Here is a 27,816-nt window from a genome sequence, read left to right as displayed (position 1 = left end):
TGTCAAAGTCAAAGAAACTGAAATCATGTCAATCACAAAACATTAAGAAAACCTGATCTTTCCATGACATAGACTGATCAGATGAATCCAGGTGAACGCTATGATCCCTTATTGATGTCACTTGTTAAATCCACTTCAATCAGTGTAGATGATGAGGAGGAGACAGGATAAAGAAGGATTTATAAGCCTTGAGACAATTGAGACATGGATTGTGTATGTGTGCCATTGGGGGGGGGGGAGATTGTTATACTCAAAGATTGTTAGTAGTAATGTATAAATGTACAATGTACCAATTAATAATAAGAACAGGAATTTCTGTCTTGAAAGCAAAAAGTTTATTCATGTTTGAAATTACACATAACTACCACAAGAAAGACTTTTCAGTCCAGGGTGTAGTCTGGTTAGAAAGAAACACTAGACATTTTTAATACATTAGAATCACTGCCACAAATAATTTGTCTTGACTTTATCTGTTTCAGAATCACATACAATACAAAAAAAGACAAAGAAAGATTGAACCCTGTGAAACAGAGCTTGAAATGTAGAGTTCTGAATACTGAAACCTCTATGCATTACAGTTTTTATAATGTTTTTTTGTGTGAATTAGTAACAAGATGAGAAACATTTAAAATGTTCTTCAGTATTTACAACAGTTTTACTGTTTGGTGTTAATTTATGACCAACGTTCTCCCATCCCTCCCTCAAAATCCACCAACCAACAATTTTGCACCTCTCCCTCTTATTCTTTTAAATTGAATGTTTTCACTATTCTTAGTATTAATATTATTGTTAACATCATCAATTTTCTTGTTTTTGTGTTTTTATAGTTGCAACAAAGCAACTTTATTTTCTTAAAAGATTAAAATATACATTAGATTACATGAACAAAAACAAAGAGTTTATTACAAGATGTAATCAAAATAACTAAATAAAAATGTTAAATAAAAAGACAAAAACGATGGTAGTGATATTGTTTAGAGGTAGTAAATGAGCACTCTAAGCTATAGAAATGTTGAAAATCTATTGGTTTCTATGAGTTTGAATGAGGTAATAAATCTGTGTATTGATTGGTGGGATGTATAAATACTCTTAAGCTATATTATATACAACACATTTTGTGTGACTGGTATCTTGTCACGTGCCAAAAGGAAGTGCTATAACTGGTTGGATTTACGGTTAGACCCATGACTATTTCAACCCATCGTCAAAAAAACACATTTAAATATCACATGACTTTCATGCTTTTCTATGCTTGACAATCACTCTAGTCTTTTTATGCTATTTTTGTTGATAACTGTGAAATATGTCCCAAGTTTGTAAAATACAGAGTTATCCCATTACCATTGTCAATGAACTTCTACTGTCAATGACTGCTAATGGATTTCAAACTGGTGGTTGTAAGGCATAACTAATATTGAAAGTAACTCTCCCAAGCTGCCAGTGAGTTTACAACGGGAGCCTTTTTTAGTTGCTGTACAACATTACAGACAAACATCACTCCTGGCATTCAGTGATAGAACCGCTACATTGTTAGCCAATATACGGTAAGAGACCAAGAGTCAAGGTAATTGACTGATCAAAAAAGAAAAAAGATAGGAAATATATATATATATTGCATTTCAAAACCAAAACGTTTTAGAATACCTATGACAACACATAATGTCATACACTCAGCACTGGGAATAATTTCAGCTTGGGAAACATTATTTCTTAAATCAATTGTCAATTGAAATGAATGTTACACAATAAAGATCTGGGTCTTGTTTGATTTGTACAGTACGTGCTTACCCCTTCAAATGACAAACATAACTAAAGCAATGGTGAATTATAATCATGAGACTGATGAAGTTTGAGTGACGATTTCACTGAACTACCAAGAAAACATCAGGTGTCCATATTGTAGAAAGTCATTGCGAGGGGGGTGAGGACTCTGGTAGATGCAGAAGACAATTAGTTCTGAAAAAAAGTTTTGTTTATCCTCTCTGGTTGGTCAGTCAGTGAAAGTTCAGGCTTTACAGCTTGGGGATCAGATGCATCGATAACAGAGATCAATTTGAGGTATCAGAGTGCACACTTCCAGGTCCTTCTGTTGGGGAGATTACAGCAGATGGAGTGGTTGTATCGTGCCATCCCACATTAGCCTAGGAAGGAAGCAGAAGAGAAGGGATCACAATGAAATACTTAGTAATATAATATCACTACAAACGACGAAGTCCATGTTAACAACCTAATGCTTTTGTAAGGAGCCTCTATTTGTAATCAAGACCAGTTCTTATTCCCCCAAAGACATTTTCATGTGAGGGAGAATAAGATGACTCTGCACAATAAAATATATTTAGTAGAATACAGATATACACCAAAATATAAGGTAAAATAGTCATTCTCATTGTGTACACAGAATGTGTGTGTACATATGCTAATGTACTAATGAATTAATACAAATAGGTGTCTCCTTTAGGGCTGGGCGATATGGCCTAAAAATCATAGCTATTTGTTTTCACACTTATGGGCAATTCACAATATATATGGGCAATTCTCTAAATAAGCTTTGTTGTAAAATGAAAGGTCAATACACTGCATTTTAAAAAGTCAGTAATAATCTAATTAATTCAGGGCTTGTGAAATTATACCTAGGCTAAATATAAGCCTTCCAAAACCAAAAGAGTCACTAATAATGTAATTATTTTATCAAGATAGTTTAACCTGGGAGGGGTTTCGTAACAATCACTGATCTGGCTTTCAAGTCTGTTTATGAAAATGCACTTTCATTTCTCGTGTTACACATTATTTATTATTTATTATTATTATTTTAAAACTCTGCATCATTTGGAAGGGCTCGTAAGCAAGCATTTCACGGTAAAGTCTACACCAGTTGTATTCGGCGCATGTGACAAATACAATTGTATTTGATTTTGATTTGAATAACTTCTTGTAGCAGGCATTGTACAAAATGAACACAGGTCTCGTAAACAATCACTCAAGCACAAGCCTACGTTCTAGTGAGTAGCCAGAAAATCTTTAAATTTAAAGTTGAGCAAAATTGGATCTATTTACTAGCTAACGAGGCAGAACAGTTTAATTGTTATGAACACACCCTTCTGTCCATCTCCAACTGTTTGAAGAGCATGTTAGCCTGTCCACTTTGTTCAGATGTTGAAATCAACTGGCCTACATTATTTCTCAGAATGAGAACGAGTTCCCAATTCTTTATATAATTGTGTTTTATGCTTATTGCACATTTATAAAACACAGACCAGACAGCTAGTATACAGCTGAAGTCAGAAGTTTACATACAACTTAGCCAAATACATTTAAACTCAGTTTTTCACAATTCCTGACATTTAATCCTCGTAAAAATTCCCTGTCTTAGGTCAGTTAGGATCACCACTTTATTTTAAGAATGTGAAATGTCAGAATAATAGTAGAGAGAATTATTTATTTCAGCTTTGATTTCTTTCATCACATTCCCAGTGGGTCAGAAGTTTACATACACTCAATTAGTATTTGGTAGCATTGCCTTTAAATTGTTTAACTTGGGTCAAACGTTTCGGGTAGCCTTCCACAAGCTTCCCACAATAAGTTGGGTAAATTTTGGCCCATTCCTCCTGACAGAACTGGTGCAACTGAGTCAGGTTTGTAGGCCTCCTTGCTCACACACACTTTTTCAGTTCTGCCCACAAATGTTCTATAGGATTGAGGTCAGGGCTTTGTGATGGCCACTCCAATACCTTGACTTTGTTGTCCTTAAGCCATTTTGCCACAACTTTGGAAGTATGCTTGGGGTCATTGTCCATTTGGAAGACCCATTTGCGACCAAGCTTTAACTTCCTGACTGATGTCATCTATTTTGTGAAGTGCACCAGTCCCTCCTGCAGCAAAGCACCCCCACAGCATGATGCTGCCACCCCGTGCTTCACGGTTGGGATGGTGTTCTTCGGCTTGCAAGCTTTCCCCTTTTTCCTCCAAACATAACGATGGTCATTATGGCCAAACAGTTCTATTTTTGTTTCATCAAACCAGAGGACATTTCTCCAAAAAGTACGATCTTTGTCCCCATGTGCAGTTGCAAACCGTAGTCTGGCTTTTTTATGGCGGTTTTGGAGCAGTGGCTTCTTCCTTGCTGAGCGGCCTTTCAGGTTATGTCGACATAGGACTCGTTTTACTGTGGATATAGATACTTTTGACCTGTTTCCTCCAGCATCTTCACAAGGTCCTTCAGTGTTGTTCTGGGATTGATTTGCACTTTTCGCACCAAAGTACGTTCATCTCTAGGAGACAGAACGTGTGTCCTTCCTGAGTGATATGACGGCTGTGTGGTCCCATGGTGTTTATACTTGCGTACTATTGGTTGTACAGATGAACGTGGTACCGTCAGGCGTTTGGAAATTGCTCCCAAGGATGAACCAGAGTTGTGGAGGTCTACAATTTTTTTCTGAGGTCTTGGCTGATTTATTTTGATTTTCCCATGATGTCAAGCAAAGAGGCACTGAAATACATCCACAGGTACACCTCCAATTGACTAAAATGATGTCAATTAGCCTTAGGTTGACCTAAGTGTATGTAAACTTCCGACTTCAACTGTAACTGCTGCTAGCGGGACAAACTGAGCATTAATTTTCCACAATCATGTTAATTGATACTCCCATTTTAGTAGTGTCTGCTCTGCGTGCAATTTGAGGAGTTGAGACATAAAAAGGGTATCATTAGAGAGGTTAACTTCTCCGCTATTACAGTAAAATAAGGTCTCAATGTGTTTCGGTGACCGTATGAATGATTTTGTTGGACCAAACCTCAAATGCAAATGGCGAGTTGAAACCGCTTGTCAGAGAGGAAGAAGTGATCTCTCATCTTTGTTGATGTGAGTGGGAGGGGGAGGTGCTTGGTGTTTGTGTGTAAACAGAGAGGAAGAGGCGAAGCGAGAGGTTTCACTCTCACTAAAATCTGTCGAAAATAAGGCCAATGAGTTTCTATGGGCTTATTTTGGACCTAAGCTTGTCACCTGCCTTCCCGCCTTTGGCACAACGACTCCCATTGTTAGGGAGGATACATGAGCATCTCGTCATTAAATACACATCTCTGGTGTAAATGGGAAAGTGCACACAGCACAGAGGAGCGAAAGACACGAGACCAAAAATACAACATGAGAACAAGCGGACATAAACGCTCATAAAAAAAAGAATACAAAAAAAGTATTATTGCGATACAGGTATTTGGAATATCGCGCAAAAAGATACATTAGAATTCATTTAATTAATTTGATATCTCTCCCATCCCTAGTCTCCTTTGATATAGTATAACCGCCAAGCCAATGGCCATTCTCTGCGTTATACTAGCATCAGCAATGAGACTCCTAGAAACAAATTGGCCGTATGTCTCAGCCAATGGGAGCGAACTCTGAAATCAGTCCAATCAGATTTCAGCAGCTTGTCACTACATATTCTTCTGTCAGTCAGGAAGAGGGAAGGCTGGGGCTGGGTGAGGTGGGGAACGCTAAGTGGAAGTGACAAGGCAGGGCATTTCCAAGAGAGCCAGTCTGAGCCAGCCTGACTTGGCTTGGCTCGCGGCAGGGACTAGCCTTTGCTGTATCACCTCCGTCACCATCAACAAAACAAAAGGTTAGCGTATGCTAATTTATCTATGATGCACTTCATTATCAAAACAATTCATCTGCATTACTGTACACTGGGAGCTCTAGCACATGTGGCTCATTGGTGGAATTAGTATTTTGATGATTTAGATCACCTGGAATAGGTCAATAAATATTAATCTGGTCTGCTTTGTCACAATGACGGTACTGCATTGAAATAAGAGTATTGCTGGATGAGAAGGCCTCTCCATCTCTTTAAATGAATTATCCAATGCATGTTTTTCTGTTGCCTGGAAGTTTTTCCTCTTTTCGCAGGTGCCCTTATTGGATGTGTTGACTTGCCAGTAATGTTGTATTTCAGAGCGTATGCTCGTGTGGCGATTAAGTGAGCTCTGGCTTAAACAGTGAAGGAAAGTGAGAAACCTTGTGAGAGAGTGTGAAACACTTCAGTTGAGCCTGCTAGAGGTTGACACTTCTGCTAAAAAGGCCTGCAGGCTAAAGGGTGCTCAACAAAACCAAAATGACACCAAGCACTGTCTGAGAACACTAATGACGGCCTGTGTTATCTTTTAGCAAGAGAGTGCTTGCTTACATTGAAAACACCACAAAAAAACTGTGTGCTCATTTAATATACTTCCAAATATGTATCCAACTTTTATACAATGAACTGGGACTGGAGTGATTGTCAAGTATGAAGAAAACAATTATAATCTAAATGGTTGACAAAGGTTCAAAATGTATAACTTTTATATGATCCTTTCAGAATTTACATATAAGCTCATTATATTCAAATGCCTCTCAATAACAATAGCTGCCATTTTGGGAAGCTGAATATAACTGAGCCTTCACATCACTACTGTCCCAACCATGGCAACATGAAGACAACAAATAGTAATATTTTCTCTCTGATATTGCTAAGGGAAATATGTCAGTAGTCATTCCTCTCTCTCCCTCTGCCTCTCTCTTTCTTGCTCTCTCTCATCAAATAAATTAATCTTTACTCTGATGGCTTCTGATTATGCACTGTATTACAAAAAAGCACTGTATCAGGCCTCATCAAGGAAGATGGAATTCACGTCTGGAAAAGGCTGCAGGCGATCTCACGTTCATATTTTATCATGATGATAAGGATATGGCAAAGTCTCTGAAGCATTTCAAAACAGCTAAATTAAACATAGAAACACAAATAAAGCCTACTCATTTCATTTTGGTTTCAGTCACATAAGGTATTACAAGATGTTTATTAAAGCAAAAACGGGTGAATTTTAAATCAAATGTATTTTTATTCCACCTGCACTATGATCTATCTATGTGTGCTTTATTAAACTATGCTTTTATCCTCCTGCATTGAAAATGTGCCAACATTTCTACAATCTCTAATCTCCTATGTCACATGTTCGTTTCATCCTTTAAGAAGCTCAATCATTTGCTATGGCAGTGCTGAATGGAGTTTCTCACTTCCCTGGCTCACTGAGCTCAGATTAGCCATCTATTCTTACTATGTCCCTGACAGCCTACATTTCCATAAAACCTTTTTTAGTTATATTCGAAACTTTGTTCTGAGAAAAGGAAATGTATAACGGGTCAAGAAATTTAATAAATGAGTGCAATTAATTTGCCTAAGCTATCACTTCTATCACACAGTGGGCAGCAAGGCGAGGTGTACTGTATCCAAGCTTACTACTACCATACTGTGACTAATGTTTACAGTAGAATGGATCCAGTTTGGACAAGGTCTGCTCAGGGTATAACCACTGTCTCCAGAATGGTACCTACAGAAAGAGGAAGCAGAGACACTTACATTCAAGCCGTGTGGACTGTACATAGTGTTCCCCCCTAGAGCTTCACTGTATCCTGCCGTCTGACTGATAACATGGCGCAGGGTATCCACCTGATGGGAGAGAGAGGGTGGGCATGGCTGTCAACTCACTGTGGCATGGGGGTTTACATTAACACACATGCTCAATGCCATGTTTCAAAACATACAAAACGTAATTCCACACTCCATGTGGAAAGGGACTATGAGACACAGACAACACGTTAACCAGACTAATCTCTCCATGGTGTTATGATTGGTGTGTGCCTTTTCCGAAACCATGGCCGCGGGAAGATGGGTTGGGGGTGCTATCGATGGGGGGGGGTTCAAGCAATAAAGGCCTACTTCACAATTTTATTTTTTTCAGGGGGTGCTGCAGCACCCTCAGCACCCCTACTTTCTGCAGCTATGTCCAAAACCATTAGTCTCTAGTTCTAATTGGGCCATCTGACATGTTTATGGATATGTTTCTCTTAGCCAGAAGATACTGACCATACCGTTACGCTTGTTTACACTGAGCTGCATTGGGGTCGGAAAGCAATCATGGTTACATTAAGACAGCATGGAGCCGGCGCGAGATACTGGTAGGAAAACGTACCTCAATGCAGGGATTGGATATGCCACTGTACTCCAAATTGTACCTTCATCCACACCACTCAAGGAAAACTGCCATTTTCATCCTCAATGTTGGCTAGCAGTAGCCACGACAGCCATTTTGGAATGGCAGTGTCAGCCAATCAGCTCCTTTGTTGTTCAACGTGACGTGCCATTCCATAATGGCTGATGTGGCTAATGCTAGCTAGCATGAGGGCAGGTTTCCGGGAAAACTGGTAGTATTCCAAACTTCTCGATGGAGCAGTGTGGATGAAGGTAACATTTTTAGTACAGTGGCATATCCCATCCCTGCATTGAAGTATGTTTTCCGACCCATATCTCACGCCGGCTCCATGGTGTCTTAATGTAACCATGATTGCGTTCTGACCCCAGTGCAGTTCAGTGTAAACAAGTGTAACGGTTGGGTCAGTATCTTCTGGCAATGTTTCTCTATGTCTGTCTCTGAACCTGAAGAAATAACATAACGGATGACAACAACAACAAAATGCAACACAACCAAAATGAGACAAAGACAGGAAAGGATACAAGACAGGACTGTAGGGAGAATACAATACCATAAAACCCAACACCAACCCAAGAGCTCAAGTCAAAGCCAAATGCATTCACAAAATCGGAAACTTCAATCAAGTCTGTTACAGAGATTAAATAAATACATTTTCTGGATAAATACTTATTGATTGCAATGGGGTGGGATATTTTTAGGTAGGCCAGAATATTCCATTCAAAGCGAATTACAGTCAGCAAACACTTTCAGTGTTCTCAAAATAGAACATGGAGCCCACAGTGTCACTTTTACAGTAGAGACCGTGACACTGTGGGAATCTGAGCTGACCCAATGTGGGAAGCATGTCTTAGTTACTGTACTGTACTTCAAGACTGCACTGTGGATGGCTCAGCACACAGGCAAAACTGGGACGGCTCTGTGCATTTGCACACAAGACCTGTCCCTGTTTGTGGCTCCTACCTGTGACTGCACATTGGCTCCAACTTGTGCCCCTTGGTAAGAATCCCCATTCAGAGACTGCATGCTCAAGAACATGTCCCCAGAGTTTGGGAGGTTAAAAGAACCTGAAGAACCTGGAAAGGGAAGATGTAAGTAGCTGAATAACTATATAGAGGGCTACGAGGAAAGAGTACACACTAACTAAACACACACACACACAAGAGCACAGAGAGACACAAACGCAAACACACTCTACTGTACCTACATACACAACACCCACTACTACACTCAGTTACTAGATTCCCAGAAAGCAAGCAACTACAAAATAAATGAAGGGAAGCAAGGAAACACATGAGGAGAGGATTATGGTCATGTCATAACTCTGAGGAGGGTATTCAGATTGTCCACAGAAAAAGAGGCAAAACAAACTGAATAAAAATCACATGACACAAACAGAGATCCAATATGTGTCTGATAACTTTAAGCTCCCAATTTGTTCCGCATCCCATACTCCCTATCTACTGTTAGTGGGGAATATCATATGCCAATGACAAGGACAATAAGAAGCTTACGAAAAGAGCAGTACCAGTAAACATGTTGGTTAAAAGAGTGTTTTTGCTCTCTGCAGAGTCCAGCTGAAATTCTTCATCTTTCATCTGGAATCCTGGGTGCAAGAAAAAGGGGACCACTTCAAATAGCTATCGCTTACCAGATCACATCCCCTTGTCACGTCAGCCAAGTCCAAAATCACAGTCATTCTCCTGGACTATACATTGTGTTGGATGTCTTTCTATTGTCATTTGTAAGTCCTATTCATTAACAATTGTGTGCATTGTTGTTGTTATTTCACATTGGTGTAACATATACAGTCTACTGTAACTGCTCCCAGCTATTATTTTCAATCTCTCTTAGAATAAAATGCACTACCATTCAGTGGAGCTACAGTTTGACAAATTAGAGGGGGGTTTGAGGAAAAGTCAAGGGAAAACAAAACCTCAGTGACATCATTTTGAATTGTCTTTTTGCCAGAAATACATCTGTTCTCGGTTCACAAACCAAGAACTCACTCTTTATGCATGAGTTTGCTTGTCTTATTTGGCATCGACTGCTTAAAGACAGGAGACTCTGTGATCCCCAGGCTGGGAGCAGTGCCTGTCACTCCTGCCTGCGTGAATGCTGCGTGAGTGGGGGTTTAGCATGGGGGGCTGGGGGCTGAGTGCTGGGGGTGGATGGCAGAGTTAGGGCCTGCACAGGGGTGCCTACCGGAGTTGGGTGTGGTAGGGGAGTTGGTCTGGCTGTTCTGCACTGCGGCGGCCACTGCATGCGCTGCTGTTACTGCAGTCTTAGCAGCGTACAGGTTAGCTTCTTCCTGGAACTTGCCTATGTTCTTCTTGTACCGGATTCTCTTGTTGCCGAACCAGTTGGATACCTGGGGGAGAAAGCAGAGGGAGAGCCGAGGTGTCAGATGTCAAGCAGCCAAGGCACTGTGCACTGAGCAGTGTGATTGTTTCAAGATGTCACGTTTGGGTCCATCAAGTACTCAATTCCCAGCCCCTGCAGTAATATCCACTGGGTATGCAGGCTAATTAAGCAATAATCAGGAATCACTTGTGCGTTATCATAGAAAGGAGCATGACATGCTCTCTGTTTGTCTCTTGACAAAACCAACACACCAGGGGCTGCTCCTCTCCCACAACACACACTGAAAAAAAGTGATCCTGATTGTATTACATTGCCAGGCCTATTGTTAAGGAAATAAGTTCTGCCATTTTATGTGTAGACTTGTTTGCTACTGCATTGGTGGTTGAACTTGCTTAACAGATACACAGATTAATATTAATGAAGATGATTACTTCGTCACCAGTGCAGATCATCAAACCCATGTCTGGCCACTGCACATTCAGTCAGCCAGGCTGCATAACACAGGACGCAGGCATTGTGGTGCTATGGTGAGGTCAACGAGTAACAGTGAGGCCTATAACACAACGTTTATGAGGAACCTTTGCGTCCATATGAAATACAATCTCAGGGCAAAATGTTTGCTGTATCTCTTTCAATTGAAACTGTATCATCACAGCTTAGCTACCACTTTAACAATAATAGTAAATGCTAACATTAAAAACTGTAGAAAGTACAGCTTCTATATTTCTAAATGTCTATATTTCTATTATATCACTATGACTAATACTACAGTATTAGAGTGATATAAATAAATCCTTCCAACCTCCTGGTACAAAGAAAGAAAGAAAGAAAGAAAGAAAGAAAGAAAGAAAGAAAGAAAGAAAGAAAGAAAGAAAGAAAGAAAGAAAGAAAGAAAGAAAGAAAGAAAGAAAGAAAGAAAGAAAGAAAGACAGAAAGAAAGAAAATAAATATAATTTCCAGTGTGTGAAGCAATAATAGTGGAATAATAATGAGATTAGGGTTGTGTTTTAATAGGCCTATAAATTAGAGTGGCCTGTCGCCGTGCTCTGGCTCCCTTCATCTCCTGCAGCCTGCTGCCGGACCAGCCAAAGAGCAGCTGCCCCTAATGAAGCTTTATTTAATTTCCACCCCTGCGCTTACATTTTAATATCTCTAGCAACCCGCCAATGCTGCAGCATGCGCAAACCGACTAGATTTGCATGACATCAGATCGTTTTTATCCTGCATGTCTCTGTTCTTCTAAATCTTTAATATCTAGGCAATTAAAATAAATGTCCATTCAGGCGAAACCACTGTTGGCAGGGTTTCCTTGACATCAATTGTTTTATGTGTTTACCTAGAGGTTAAACTAACAAGCAAGGTTTAATTGGAAGCAATGAAAGCCATAGCCATCATCCTTTTTACTTAACCTGCTTACAGTGGATGTTAAGGGCAGAGAGAATGCAGGCAGTCTCACCCTTTGAGCCAGATCACCAACAGCACTGCAGAACATAAAAACCTCTCTCTGAGTGGTATCATTATTGGGATATTAATATATATATATATATATATATATATATATATATATATATATATACAGTACCAGTCAAAAGTTTGGACACACCTACTCATTCCAGGGTTTTTCTTTATTTTTACTATTTTCTACATTGTAGAATCATAGTGAAGACATCAAAATTATGAAATAACTCATATGGAATCATGTAGTAACCAAAAAAGTGTTAAACAAATCAAAATATATTTTATAGAGAGAGAGATTCTTCAAATAGCCACCCTTTGCCTTGATGACAGCTTTGCACACTCTTGGCATTCTCTCAACCAGCTTCATGAGGTAGTCACCTGGAATGCATTTCAATTAACAGGTGTGCCTTCTTAAAAGTTAATTTGTGGAATTTATTTCCTTCTTAATGCGTTTGAGCATTGTTGTGACAAGGTAGGGGGGTATACAGAAGATAGCCCTATTTGGTAAAAGACCAAGTCCATATTACGGCAAGAACAGCTCAAATAAGCAAAGAGAAACGACAGTCCACAATTACTTTAAGACATGAAGGTCAGTCAATACGGAAAAGTTCAAGAACCATCAAGCGCTATGATGAAACTGGCTCTAATGAAGACCATCACAGGAATGGTGACCCAGAGTTACCTCTGCTGCAGAGGATAAGTTCATTAGAGTTACCAGCCTCAGAAATTGCAGCCCAAATAAATGCTTCAGAGTGTGGGTGAACATATTATTATATTATTATATTAACGGATGATCTCAGCATGTGTATTTCCCACCGTAAAGCATGGAGGTGGGGGTGCTTTGCTGGTGACACTGTCAGTGATTTCAAGGCACACTTAACCAGCATGGTTACCACAGCATTCTGCAGCGATACGCCATCCCGTCTGGTTTGGGCTTAGAGGGACTATCATTTGTTTTCAAAAGGACAATGACCCAACACACGTCCAGGCTGTGTAAGGGCTATGGAGTGCTGGATCAGATAACCTGGCCTCCACAATCCCCCGACCTCAACCCAATTGAGATGGTTTGGGATGATTCGGACCACAGAGTGAAGGAAAAGCAGCCAACAAGTGCTCAGCATATGTGGGAACTCCTTCAAGACTGTTGGAAAAGCATTCCAGGTGAAGCTGGTTGAGAGAATGCCAAGAGTGTGCAAAGCTGTCATCAAGGCAAATGGTGGCTATTTGAAGAATCTCAAATATAAAATATATTTTGATTTGTTTAACACTTTTTTGTTTGCTACATGATTCCATATGTGTTATTTCATAGTTTTGATGTTTTACATTTACATGTACGTCTTTTAGCAGACGCTCTTATATAGAGCGACTTACAGTTAATTATTTTATTTTATTTTTTCATGTAAAGAATAGTACAAATAAAGAAAAACCCTTGAATGAGTAGGTGTGTCCAAACTTTTGACTGGTAGTGTATATGTAGTGTATATATATTCCTGTATATATTTTACAGGAAATAAAAACACATTACCATGCTTCGAGAAATCACTTTAAGACAAATGCAATGGCATTGTTATATTTCAGAAAATGTAGAACTATAATGCATTTAATACCAGTAATGATTCTGCGTTACAGTACTTGGGCTAACATTTAAGAGAGAGAAAACAAAGCATAGGTAAAAAGAAGCCTCCAGACAGCTCTCTAAAGCCTCTGGCCTGTTTCATCTAATAGTAACGGCTGAGCTGAGCTGCCTGTCTATCTGTGTGAGTGTGTGTGTGCTGCTGGGTAATAGCTGTAGGTACCTTTAATCGATTCTTTATGAAATCACATGGAGGACCGAGGCCGTACCTGTCTGCTTCAATGGCATCTATGGGCCTCACAGCGCATCATAAAGAAGTCACTTATCAGCAGTGCTATTTTAACACAAGGGCCACAACATAATGAAAACTACCTAGCCGCACCACAGCCAGACATGTTTATGCATCCCATCTACATGGCATTATAGTGCATAATAAACACAATGATAATGACATTAAGCTTGGATTAGCAATATATGAGAGGCCTTTGAAAATGGTTATAATGGTAATCATCATGGTGACTATCACTGGTTTTGGTTATGCTATAGTTCTACTGGGGCTATAGTTCTACTGAGGTTATAGTTCTACTGGGGTTATAGTTCTACTGGGGTTATAGTTCTACTGGGGCTATAGTTCTACTGGGGTTATAGTTCTACTGGGGCTATAGTTCTACAGGGGCTATAGTTCTACTGGGGCTATAGTTCTACTGGGGTTATAGTTCTACTGGGGTTATTGTTCTACTGGGGCTATAGTTCTACTGGGGCTATAGTTCTACTGGGGCTATAGTTCTACTGGGGTTATAGTTCTACTGGGGTTATTGTTCTACTGGGGCTATAGTTCTACTGGGGTTATAGTTCTACTGGAAACAGTAGTTCTCAGACATATTTGCTTCTGATTATTGATAGAACCAGTGAACTCCCGAGTGGCGCAGTGGTCTAAGGCACTGCATCGCAGTGCTAGCTGTGCCACTAGAGATCCTGGTTCGAATCCAGGCTCTGTTGTAGCCGGCTGCGACCGGGAGACCCATGGTGCGGTGCACAATTGGCCCAGGGTAGGGGAGGGAATGGCCGGCAGGGATGTTTGTAGAGCATGGCGTTTGCAACGCCAGGGTTGTGGGTTTGATTCCCACGGGGGGCCAGTATGAAAAAAATATATATATATAAAAAAAAAAAAATAATGGATGCACTAACTGTAAGTCGCTCTGGATAAGAGCGTCTGCTAAATAAGGATTAAAGTATAAAATAGTTTAAATTAAAATAATAAATAAAAATATTTTAAAAAACTAACCGGTATTCAACATTGTGTTACATGAATGCTTGACATAGAAAAGTATTACAATCAATTCAAAAACAGAATTGCTTTTGAGAATCATACGATGGGGAAATTCTAATGAATATATCAGTTTGTGATGACCTGGACAGTATTATTATATTATACAGGACAAGTTGTTATGACTGTATTTAACCACTGTACTGTGTTAGATTGCACAGCCTCAGCTGTGTTAGCATCCTCTATCCTGGGTATTAAGGGGCCACTTCCCCTGGTCTACACACATTTTTCTTCTGCCCACTCAACTCTGGCTTTGGTGATTCACAGTTGAGCTAAACATTGTGTAAATGCTGGCACCGTAAGGTAGGGACCACAACCCAATTCACAGAACTAATTCCCTTTTATCTTGTGGCAGACTGTGCATTAAATTGACTTCCCTGTGTAGTGGGAGCCAAGTTGAAAGACTGAACCTCAGCAGCTGCATCAAAGGGAGCAATTGTATAATGGCCATGCAGACTGCTTGCAAGAACACGACACCGGGTTTGTTCTCAGTGACCCACTAGAGAGGACATGTAACAGTAGTTAATAATTCACTAACATTTCTACTCCGGGTCAATACACTGCTCTTGTCATTGAAAGGGAATAGATGATCTTTCCAAGATCTCAATACAACTGGATTTATAAGGTCTTCTTGGGGAGACTCTTTAATGAATCCTCAAACATGGGTCTTAATTATACAGACAAAGGTGGTTTCAGTAGCCGTCATGCTGCTAACATTATCAATAATAGAACAGAGAACATGAATACTTAACACCTTAACCCAAGGCATGCCTCGCCTAAATATATAATGACTTGAAATATTGATAAGTGTGAAGAGCGTGGGCTCTGAAATGGGTAACCACAGATTGTGGTGCTGAGTCGGCCCTGTGTTCTGAGCTCTCTCTCTTTTGTCCGTCTAGAGGGCTGCCTGTCCCTGTCTGTGCCCTGGTAGCAGAGTGCCCCCTCTCAGCAGCACTGTCTGGAGATTATAACAATTATGGCCCCTGACATATCCATAAACACTGACACAAACCACTGCCGTCCAATCCCACGCCTTCATTTAGGAGCCCAGTGTCACACATGCAAACTGACAGAGTGAAATAATACAGTAAGACTGCATCCTGAATTTAGAGGGCCATTGCCTCATGAAGTGAGGTAACATCTTGAACAACACAATTACAAATGTAGGATCTTAACTTTAACACTCTTTTGGCGCAAACTTGTAGTGTATTCAAGGTTTAAAAATGCTTCTAAAGTTTGTAATATCACTTTAAAATGTCAGACTTGATTTGCCCTAAGAAAAGTGGCGCAGTGGTCTAAGGCACTGCATCGCAGTGCTAGCTGTGCCACTAGAGATCCTGGTTCGAATCCAGGCTCTGTCGTAGCCGGCCGCGACCGGGAGACCCATGGGGCGGCGCACAATTGGCCCAGGGTAGGGGAGGGAATGGCCGGCAGGGATGTAGTTCAGTTGGTAGAGCATGGCGTTTGCAACGCCAGGGTTGTGGATTCGATTCCCACGGGGGGCCAGTATAAAAAAATAAATAAAAAAAATTGTATGCACTCACTAACTGTAAGTCGCTCTGGATAAGAGCGTCTGCTAAATGACTAAAATGTAAATGTAAAAGATTTATCAACCCCTACAAAAAATTTCCATGAATTATAATTCACATTTCCTGTTGCTGCAGGATTATTTTCCTGCTGTAGCAAACTGGCTCAAATTATACTGAACAAAAATATAAACGGAACATGCAACAATTTCATGACTATTGAAATAAATTCATTAGGCCCTAATCTATGAATTCACGACTGGGAATAAATATATATATCTGTTGGTCACAGATAAAAATAAATAAAATGGGCCTCACAATGGGCCTCAGGATCTCATCACAGTTTTTTGTGCATTCAAATTGCCATCGATAAAATGCAATTGGGTTTGTTGTCCGTATCTTATGCCTGCCCATACCATAACCCCACTGCCACCATGTGGCAATCTGTTCACAACGTTGACATCAGCAAACCGTTTGCCCACATGACAACATACACGTGGTCTGCAGTTGTGAGGCAGTTGGACGTACTGTCAAATTCTCTAAAACTACGTTGGAGGCGGCTTATGGTAGAGAAATGAACATTCAAAGCTTTTTGTTCGTATGGAACATTTCTGGGATCTATTATTACAGCTCATGAAACATGGGACCAACACTTTACATGTTGCGTTTACATTTTTGTTCAGTATATGTTCATGCAATGAAACACACACTCAGTTCCCTCTAGTCAGAGAACAATATTGGCATTGTATAATGTCCACCTAAACCTACTTAGTCAATCCATAAATCAAAGCAGTACATTCCACCTAGACATCTGTGATAACCATCAGACTGATAGCTAATGCTTATTGATTCACATAGTTGTCCTACAGTCACTGTAGTGTATATGAAAGTAAGTTATATAATGAAGTACACAAAGGTACTGTAATACTGTACATAATGCCTTCCTCAGTGAACAAAGCTCACCATTGAGTTTGAGAGTATCTGGAAATACCCAAACATGCCATTACTGCTCATTCTCTGGAGTAACTCTTCTGACTTCACCAGGCTCTCCTTTGCTTGGGTAAGACAACAAACTCAGAGAGGACTTGACATAGTCTAACTCACTAAGACTGAGCCAAAGCACTAAAAAGTAGTCAATAGGAGTGTCTGCAGTGGACAAGGCTTGTCAAGGAGAACCCTGCTAATGGGGCTTGAGATGAGTTCAAGTGAATTCTTAAAAGGCCTCTTATTTCTGGACTGATTTGTCCTCCTGGGAACTCCTACAGTGCCCTGTTTAGTGAAGCACTCAGAACAGAGAATTGTTCCACTTGTGAGGGTCAATTCCCGCTCCTTCAACTAACATGAACCACACTGGCAGAAAGCAGAACGTTAGACATACACTGCATGTTCTAAAACCAAGAAGGGCATAACTAGCAGACGATCTATAACTAACAAAAAATGCATACTATGTAGAAAACAAATTATTTGTGTTATAGAAATAACAAAAAAGTAAAATGATATGACGAGACATCAAAACCAACATATAATGTGGTGGTATGGTTGTTGTCTTTAAATTGTATTTAACAATCACAAATAATGATCAAAAGTGAGCTGAAAATACTATGAAAATGTTGTATGATACCTAGTCTTAGCGTATGATTTGCTCACCCAATATCGAGTGAGATTCAACAGCAAAATAACACAGGTTCTATGTATCACAGTGGAACTTGCTTGGTGCCAAACTTACAGTAAAGCTGTAAGCATGGTACGCCTACATTAAAATAGCATCAGATTGATTTTGAATGCCAGGATATCAGTCCATTTGTGTGAGGGAGGGGATCTGTGTGCAGTGGTAGACTGTGAAGGTGCACATACAGAAACCAAGAAAAGATACAAAAGAATGAAAACAACAACAGTGGATCAGGAGAAGTCATGACATACCTGTGATACTGTGATGGTGCTTCCCACCCCCTGAAGGCAAAAAAGAATGGGCTTTTACAGTATCTGACTCTGCATGACTACACTCAATATACCCCTCCACACCCCCTCCCCACAGACAAGAGAGAACATTGCAAATCAGTTTTTATTGTATAGGTAATTCTCAAATTGGAACAACCATGGATTAACATCTGAATTAGAATACAAAAATCAAAATGATCCAACTTTTAACAATAGTAGCAGAACAGAGTGCAGGATGATAAGAATGCTAAATTGGTTTGGGTGTGGGGGTTGGGTGTGAGAAATGATATTGCCTTCAGGTTAACCCAACTATTAGGCTAAAGGTCAAGTGGGAAAGTCACATAAATTGTTTGTAAAAACAGAATGTTTAGTGGGTAAAGCAGTGTCGTCGCCATGTACAAGCCTAAGCCTGAGCACTGTGACTTCACATGTACCTTAAACATCACATGGATTAACTGGATAAACTATACTGGTAGACATCCAGCCACCTGGACTGATCAAGCAGACAGAGAGAATGACAAAGAAAATGGCAGGGGACCCAGAGTGGACATCTATGGAGGACTAACTGGCCCGGAGTGGACATCTATGGAGGACTAACAGGTCCAGATTGGACATCTATGGAGGACTAACTGGTCCAGAGTGGACATCTATGGAGGACTAACAGGCCCAGAGTGGACATCTATGGAGGACTAACAGGCCCAGAGTGGACATCTATGGAGGACTAACAGGCCCAGAGTGGACATCTATGGAGGACTAACTGGTCCAGAGTGGACATCTATGGAGGACTAACAGGCCCAGATTGGACATCTATGGAGGACTAACAGGCCCAGAGTGGACATCTATGGAGGACTAACAGGCCCAGAGTGGACATCTATGGAGGCTAACAGGCCCAGAGTGGACATCTATGGAGGGCTTACCCACTGTAGGCCTCTGATTGAGGTCAATATTAGGAAACTGACCTCCCCTCCCCGTGGCCACTGCTGTGATAGGCTGAACCTGCCCTAGCTAAGGTGTCATTAGGCTCAATGTCAAGGTAAGATAAGGACATTGTGCTCTGATAGTGTGGCCTAGCCGTCCTTCCAGGCTGGTCTTGAGTTGCAGCCAGGGGCCTCGTCTACTGCCTTTTCTCCCCTGAATACCCACCAGCCACTGCGTCTGAGATAAGGAAGCTGCACCCACCTGGGATACTGTAATGCTGCACTTTTTGGCCAACTCCTCTTTGGCTTCTTCACTGGGATATGGGTTGCTGAGGTGCGAGTAGAAATACTCGTTCAAGATTTCCGTCGCCTGCTTGCTGAAGTTTCTCCTTTTCCGCCTTAATAGTGAACAAAATGAGAGAAAGGCCAAGCAAGCTCATTAACGAAACCAGCATTAACTCATCCATTTGGATCGGACAAATAGCACAATCAATCTCACACATAAATGGTGAAAATAATAAGGAATGGGGGAGCGGAATATTGTGTCCTCCTTTCAGCACCATCAACACACACCAAGCCATCCGCCAACCGCTTAACCCACAAACACACACAACACACACACAGAAACACACAAACTCATACATTGCTTAATTTGGTCTGTTGGTCTCTGATCTCCAGGCCAAGCGTGTAATGTGTAGTGTTTAGCACAGCGGATGGGCAGGCTTGGTGATGGAGCGCTAGGCCCAGCTGCCCAGTTGCATCTCGGTACATTATAGAAATCAAGACATGCCCAGCTGAGCATTGTTCCTGAAATGCCACGGCCCCAGGGAACTCCAGTGGGAACAAACCAACTCTAACTAGATCTGGGTCCCCTTTACCCCCCCAGGGCACTACTTATCATGTTATTGAGCATTTGCTGCTTATTTTACCTTGTTTACTACACTTCACACAAGCAATGGGCAGCAAATGTGCATCTGCTTGGTTTCTGCTTCCTCCCACTCTCCTCAGAGCTCCACTCCACAACAGGGAACTCCATTGGGAACAAACCAACTCTAACTAGATCTTGGTCCACTTCTTCCCCCCAGGGAACTACTTATCATGTTATTGAGCATTTGCTGCTTATTTTGCCTTGTTTACTGCAATTCACACAAGCAATGGGCAGCAAATGTGGTTCTTCTTGGTTTCTGCTTCCTCCCAATCTCCGAAGAGTTCCACTCCACAAAATGTTTGTGATTACAGTAATCCATAACACCTGCTGATTACATTTAACTTTGTTCCCACTTCATTTAATCTAAACTGCTTTCAGGTGCTAGCAGATGATTATCTTGAGAAGATGGCTATAATACATAACACGAGTGCTTTATGGCAAGATTATCTATGAATATTTGCAGTGTACTGTTTGGCGCTGTATGTTGTGGATTAGTTTTTCGCAGATAGGAAGTTAATTTTCTAGGAAGTGTTGTTATTACGATCATGTCTCCATATAGTTCTGTCTCTGAGTGCCTTCCTACGGTATGCCCCAGGATAGAAACATTGGTTTTGTGGGTCACGGTCTAACAAAAGATTGGGAACACAGAGACACACACAGTAACACACAGGCACATCATATATACACACTGACCTGGCATCAAGGAATCTGGAGCGCAGGATCATGACGGCCTCACAGGTGCTCTGTTTGAGCTGCATCTGGATGGAGCTGAACTTGCGGTGGATGATGCCCACCATGCGTTCTATCTCTTTGGGAGAGATGGGTCGCGTGCGGGACTGCTCCCTCAGCAGGTTCATCACATGGGTGGTGAACTCGTTACACGCCTGCAGAGAAATCACAGAGCACAACCCAGCTCTGTTAGTGCCCTCATGGCTAGTATCCTTTGGCTAGGAACAACTCTTTTAGTAGCTGAATGTGTTTATGAGCCTTCTCCCTTAGTTAAAAGTATATTCACTGATCGTGCCTTTGAAAAACACAGCCCAGTATTTATACAACTGCTGAGCACTTAAATTACTTAGTTGGTGAAGTCATCTATAAATGCAAATGCCGATTTGCAATTTGGCTTCGGCCCAGCACAGAGAGAATTTAAACAGCTTTTCGTTAAACCAGTAGTTCATACATGATTAATTAGAATAACTCATTTACGTAGTGCACACTTTAGCTCATTACTCTGAGTAAAATTCGTTAAGTATTTACATTTAGATAATTAAAACCTGGAAACACCCCTAAGAAAGATGCATTCACTCCAGGCAAAGTGTTGTGTGCCCTCTTCTCCCCTCCCTCCTCTTCTCCCTCCCTCACTCCTCTTCTCTCCTCCCTCACTCCTCTCCTCCCCTCCCTCACTCCTCTCCTCCCCTCCCTCACTCCTCTCCTCCTCTCCCTCACTCCTCTCCTCTCAGAGTGCCGGGAGTACATTAGTCTAATTCACCTCGCTGCCTTGCTGAGGCATCAGTGTTCCACCTTTCATTTTCTCCTATAATGTGTCTGTTTTATTGCTGAAGCTCAACATGGCACCTGAATGAGTTGATCATATTCTAATTTTAGTGAGACGACTACATTACTTAGACTACTCTACTTCCCAGACTTAGTTAACTTAGTTAACTCAGACTACACTACTCCCCAGACTTAGTTAACGTAGACTTAGACTACACTACTCCCGAGACTTAGTTAACTTAGACTTTCACTACACTACTCCCGAGACTTAGTTAACTTAGTTAACTTAGACTTAGACTACACTACTCCTGAGACTTAGTTAACGAACCACAAAATATGTAAGTTTCCAATATTACAAGGTGAATATTTTGTTCCTGTTTTTGTACTCTAATAATAAGTCTATGAAGCTTAAAGGTGTGATGTGAAGATGGTTAAAGGTGTGACTCACACCAACCTGTTCGTATTTCTCCAGCTCTGTGTGGTATATCTGTCTGATCTGGGTGAGTTTGGCTCTGTAGTCTGAGTGTTCGATGGAGTTGTCTGAGGCCCCGCCCGAGGCTGCGGCTGCAGCGGCGGCAGCGGCAGATCCACCCCCTTTCTCTGGTCCTGACACGCCCTCCGCCAGCAGCATGTTGTCCAGGCGCATGAGCTGGGGGTCGGGAGGGTCCTCCTCCTGGGCACCACGGATGCTGAGGCCTGAGAGACATCAGACAGAGAGAGAGACAGACACAGTTAGACATGAGGACATCCAGACCTCCAGACATGACACAGACACAAAGGCGTTTTGATACTGTTCTTTTTTTGATAGGGCAGAACCTCCATGGTAACTGAATACTAATTTGTCATTTGTTTAGTGTTCCTTCTATACCAGAGGGTGAGTTTGATGGACTCATCAAGAACCACACCTAGACACAAACTCTTAAACTGACTCCTCCATGGCTGACTGGCTGATTTCAATGAAAGTAAAAAAAATACAACAGCTCAAATTATGCAGCTTAAGTGCCAGCCTCACAAGTATCATCTTGTACAGTCTCCTGAGCAGTGAGCCGCTAAAGCCAAAATTATTTTCTATAGGTACCTTTCTCTGGATGTCTGTCATATAGCCATAGTGCAGGGCGAGTAATCCCCTGTGGGCATGGATTGGGTACCTCCTGTGTACGTGCTGTGTTCCTATTGCCTAAAGCCCGGGCCTGCCTTATTTTATCTACACACTGCGCTGCACACTGTGTGTACAGGGAGGCTTACATGACAGCAACATCCATAAACTGACAAATGCTCAACTGCGAGGTGGAACCTCTATTCTCCGAAAGGATGCTAAACAGAGGAATATATAGTGAGGGAAAAAAGTATTTGATCCCCTGCTGATTTTGTACGTTTGCCCACTGACAAAGAAATGATCAGTCTATAATTTTAATGGTAGGTTTATTTGAAGAGTGAGAGACATAATAACAACAAAAAAATCCAGAAAAACATATGTAAAAAATGTTATCAATTGATTTGCATTTTAATGAGGGAAAAAAGTATTTGACCCCTCTGCAAAACATGACTTAGTACTTGGTGCCAAAACCCTTGTTGGCAATCACAGAGGTCAGACGTTTCTTGTAGTTGGCCACCAGGTTTGCACACATCTCAGGAGGGATTTTGTCCCACTCCTCTTTGCAGATCTCCAAGTAATTAAGGTTTTGAGGCTGACGTTTGGCCACCTTCCACAGATTTTCTATGGGATTAAGGTCTGGAGACCGGCTAGGCCACTCCAGGACCTTAATGTGCTTCTTCTTGAGCCACTCCTTTGTTGCCTTGGCCGTGTGTTTTGGGTCATTGTCATGCTGGAATACCCATCCACGACCCATTTTCAATGCCCTGGCTGAGGGAAGGAGGTTCTCACCCAAGATTTGACAGTACATGGCCCCGTCCATCGTCCCTTTGATGCGGTGAAGTTGTCCTGTCCCCTTAGCAGAAAAACACCCCCAAAGCATAATGTTTCCACCTCCATGTTTGATGGTGGGGATGGTGTTCTTGGGGTCATAGGCAGCATTCCTCCTCCTCCAAACACGGCGAGTTGAGTTGATGCCAAAGAGCTCCATTTTGGTCTCATCTGACCACAACACTTTCACCCAGTTCTCCTCTGAATCATTCAGATGTTCATTGGCAAACTTCAGACGGGCATGCATATGTGCTTTCTTGAGCAGGGCGACCTTGCGGGTGCTGCAGGATTTCAGTCCTTCACGGCGTAGTGTGTTACCAATTGTTTTCTTGGTGACTATGGTCCCAGCTGCCTTGAGATCATTGACAAGATCCTCCCGTGTAGTTCTTGGCAGATTCCTCACTGTTCTCATGATCATTGCAACTCCACGAGGTGAGATCTTGCATGGAGCCCCAGGCCAAGGGAGATTGACAGTTATTTTGTGTTTCTTCCATTTGCGAATAATCGCACCAACTGTTGTCACCTTCTCACCAAGCTGCTTGGCGATGGTCTTGTAGCCCATTCCAGCCTTGTGTAGGTCTACAATCTTGTCCCTGACATCCTTGGAGAGCTCTTTGGTCTTGGCCATGGTGGAGAGTTTGGAATCTGATTGATTGATTGCTTCTGTGGACAGGTGTCTTTTATACAGGTAACAAACTGAGATTAGGAGCACTCCCTTTAAGAGTGTGCTCCTAATCTCAGCTCGTTACCTGTATAAAAGACACCTGGGAGCCAGAAATCTTTCTGATTGAGAGGGGGTCAAATACTTATCTCCCTCATTAAAATGCAAATCAATTTATAACATTTTTGACATGTGTTTTTCTGGTATTTTTTGTTGTTATTCTGTCTCTCACTGTTCAAATAAACCTACCATTAAAATTATAGACTGATCATTTCTTTGTCAGTGGGCAAACGTACAAAATCAGCAGGGGATCAAATATTTTTTCCCCTCACTGTACCTCAAGCATGTCTGCCTTTTCTGCATAGAGCAAAGCCTTAAATCACGACTGTCTGTTGGTTTTCTGTGATTAAAAACAAAGCCAAGGTTCTTCCACACTCTTAATGTTACCATAATCAGCATTATTCTACTTCATTTACAACAATCTGCGAGAACTAGTCTTACACAATATTTTCCCTTTTTCTCTTCTAATTGTGCACTTGATTACTGTGCAACTCTAAGAAATCTCAGGGCTCGCATGCAACCACGCACGCACGCACGCACGCAACCACACACACACAAACAAATAATTGAGTGCTGACTTTTGCTATTGTTATCGGGACCTGCTGTTTCTTATTATCTTTTCTTTCTTTTCTATATATTTCAATCCTAATTAGCCATCAGTCAGCATTGGAGTACACCTGCAGGCATAGAGAATGTTGTCATGATGGCTGCAATGAAAAAAGACAGCAGCCGGTCAGAATAAACCTGTATTATTCAGTCCAATAAAGCAATAAAAAAGGCACCCAATCTGCAGTAAACACTGAGTGCCCACTCAGATGTTATGATTACCAGGGTTGTCTCTATCTGCCAGAGATGTAGGGATTTAACAGTTTATTATGGCTTCATTAAGATATGGTGAACCTGAATTTTAAATAAGAAGATTAGTGGTTCTATTGTGTGAGGCAGTAGCCTAGCAATCAGAGAGGGCCTCTACCAGGCACTGACTGACCGACTGACCCAGCACACCTAGTGAGTGTGCTCTCTCTCTCTCTCTCTCTCTCTCTCTCTCTCTCTCTGAGACACACACACACACACACACATAACCACATGTACACAACATTGAAACAGTGATACTTTATGGGTATTTAAAGTAACATACTGTCACCTCTCTCATCACATACCCAATTAACAATCCCCATCGACGTTGGTGTGTGTTTCAGGTGTGGAGATGCTACTGCAAGACACGTGTGTCTATTTGTGGATCTATTGTCTGGATGTTTATCTTGTAGTTGTAATGTTGTGAAAGTAGAGAATGAATGTGGCTGTTTGTGTTGGAGACATTGATGCTGGAAGAGTTGTAGCATCAGGCATGCCAAGCCAAATCACCCATGTGGACAATATGCCATTGCTCCACTAACTTTAACCCCATCACCATCATATCTGCAAAGACGCTAAGCTATTAGTATAGTATCTCTGGTGGTGGTAATATCTGGAGGTTGATCTAGCAAACAGGTTTGCTCAGTGCAGTACTTTTGCCTACCCTTTGCTGCAGACACAAGCTCAAGTCCGCACTTTCCTTTGTGCTGGAGGTGGTAGTAAGTAGTTAGACATGTTTTTCATGTCAGGTATATTAACTATAACTCTGAGAGCAGCAGTGCACATTTCCACACCAAAACCATGTTGTCACTTTCACTCCACTCACTCTTTATCCAGGGGAAGCACAGCTGGGGGAATTTACAGGGTTTCATTCAAACCAAATAATCACAGGCCATAAAGAGCTACTTGTCTCACCATATATTACAGCAAAGTTCCTGTGAGCAATAATGTGTCCATTCAGAGCTTGTGCAAACAGAGCGAGACATTAGGAAGTGACATGTAATCCTATTAGGAAGCTGACGTGTGGAGTGGCCATGACATTTTTATCATACATGTCCATTTCTATTTGGGAAATCAGCAGGACAAAAATGATTACTCTACTGGTCTGAGACTGTGCCGCCCCTCCAGCAGCCCACTAGTGTGTGTTTGTGCCAGAGCAGCTATCGAGGCCCATCTATAACAAACAGGTTTGGAAACACTTCCCCCCACCACCTGCCTCAACATACAGTAGGGAGCAGCTCCCAACCAAAATACCAAGTGCTGTGATTTTCTATTTTCTACTGTATTTCTCTCTCCTTGTATTTCGTTTTTCTCTCATTGAAATATGCATTCATGTTGTTTACCTCATTTGTCCTCTAGGGTTGAAAGGAAGTCGACGTTGTGATTAATATCCATGAGGTGTGGTTTTACATGTTTCAATGTCGTATCTGATCCGATGAAATAACACAACTGACAGATGAAGACAAAGCAGACCTTTCTCTCCCCTCCTCTGTTTATAATCATTTCCGGTTTCGGTCATTGTCTCGTATATCACCCCTGCTTGAAGTTCTGACAGTGATCTGAGCAGTGCCTCTGGCCACTCTCCTTTCCTCCCACTTTTTCCCCCTGTGCCTTTTGTTATTACGGGGGCTTAGCTGACCTTTGGCCCAGCGTTTGTTTACTCTCATCACTGAAGTGTGAGCAGGAGAGTCATAAAGGCAGAGCCCTGCTGGGTTAATGTGAGCTGCTGAGGAGAGGAGCAGGATCAGGGGCTGGAGGAGGGTTATCCACCAGATCATACTGAAGTACTACACTGTCACAGAGAGAAGACCATAACACCTCAGTACATCACAGACGAAAAGTGAGATATATTTTTTGGGTGAGATGATTTTCTCTTTGTACGTATACTTTGTTTGAATATTTGTTCCACAGATTTAATTATAGACCTAATTATTTTCTCTCAATAGCATGTGATTATATAGAGGGATAAAAACATGGAAAAATATAAACTGTACAAACTTGTTGTACTTGAAAGAACACATTGTATCTCTGTTACTTCCACTGCTTTCAAAATATCCTGTTCGATACACCTAACCCTGACTCCCTGCAGTTTCTTTCCTACTCAATGCTTCCAACGAAAAGGCCCAGTGCATATCGACACACTGTGCATCTAACTGCATTGATCCATAAAGGTCTCCCAAAGCTAACTAATCGAAACCAAATTTATTTTCTGTCAATATTTGCAAAGGTCATCTCTCTTAGAGCAGGATACAATCCCAGGCAGTACAGAGGCAGGCAGGCCGTGGCTCTCCTCTCCTCTCAGCCAGCTGAACAGATCCCTCCGAGGTGCCCCCTCTCTGGGTGAGTATTAGTGAGGATCCCTGAATCTTAACCCACCATGTGATTAGAACACACTGCCAAAGCAACACACCAGAGACAACAGAACACAAAGAACACCGTGTCACTACAGCCTTGTTTCCATGTCTCTTTTGACTTAATATCATCTCGTTTTCAAAGCCCCCAGATTAGTGGCTCTCGCTTTAGAAGCAGAGAAGTGCATCAAATTACCATTGGAAATCTTTTGTTCTGGCCAATAAAACATAAAGATTATCTTTCATTGATGTCCTTAAAGTCTTTTTTAAGCTTGGCCTACATCCACATGGCACAGAGAATCTGGGAGAATGCCTTCGGGCTCTCTCAAGCATGTACAGTAATTAACACATTAATACACAAGCTATTCCCAATGTTAATGGTAGGGTAATTACCATACCTGATACCACACTGAGGGAAAGC

At 41.5% G+C, this 27,816-nt stretch overlaps 1 protein-coding gene across 13 annotated transcripts in view; it reads right to left on the bottom strand.

The window, feature by feature from the left end:
• Window positions 1-320: 320 nt before the first annotated feature.
• The window catches only part of LOC121584791 (pre-B-cell leukemia transcription factor 3), an 88,938-nt gene continuing 61,442 nt past the window's right edge, over window positions 321-27,816 (bottom strand). For 2 of the 13 annotated variants that reach the window (XM_041900902.2, XM_041900904.2), the window contains exons 3-11: window positions 21,993-22,240; window positions 20,744-20,934; window positions 19,385-19,520; window positions 18,188-18,217; window positions 10,225-10,390; window positions 9,548-9,625; window positions 8,983-9,095; window positions 7,389-7,478; window positions 321-2,141 (exon numbers count right to left, since the gene is read on the bottom strand). In XM_041900902.2, the coding sequence (XP_041756836.1) occupies window positions 2,049-2,141; window positions 7,389-7,478; window positions 8,983-9,095; window positions 9,548-9,625; window positions 10,225-10,390; window positions 18,188-18,217; window positions 19,385-19,520; window positions 20,744-20,934; window positions 21,993-22,240 (1,145 nt within the window). In that variant the 3' untranslated portion in view covers window positions 321-2,048. The remainder of the gene's footprint in view (window positions 2,142-7,388; window positions 7,479-8,982; window positions 9,096-9,547; window positions 9,626-10,224; window positions 10,391-18,187; window positions 18,218-19,384; window positions 19,521-20,743; window positions 20,935-21,992; window positions 22,241-27,816) is intronic. The other 11 variants (XM_041900903.2, XM_041900905.2, XM_041900907.2 and 8 more) reach the window with 9 other exon arrangements.

This window comes from Coregonus clupeaformis, chromosome 16, assembly GCF_020615455.1.
Source record: "Coregonus clupeaformis isolate EN_2021a chromosome 16, ASM2061545v1, whole genome shotgun sequence".
Classification (NCBI taxonomy): Eukaryota; Metazoa; Chordata; class Actinopteri; order Salmoniformes; family Salmonidae; genus Coregonus; species Coregonus clupeaformis.
This window is presented reverse-complemented; position numbering and strand designations above follow the sequence as displayed.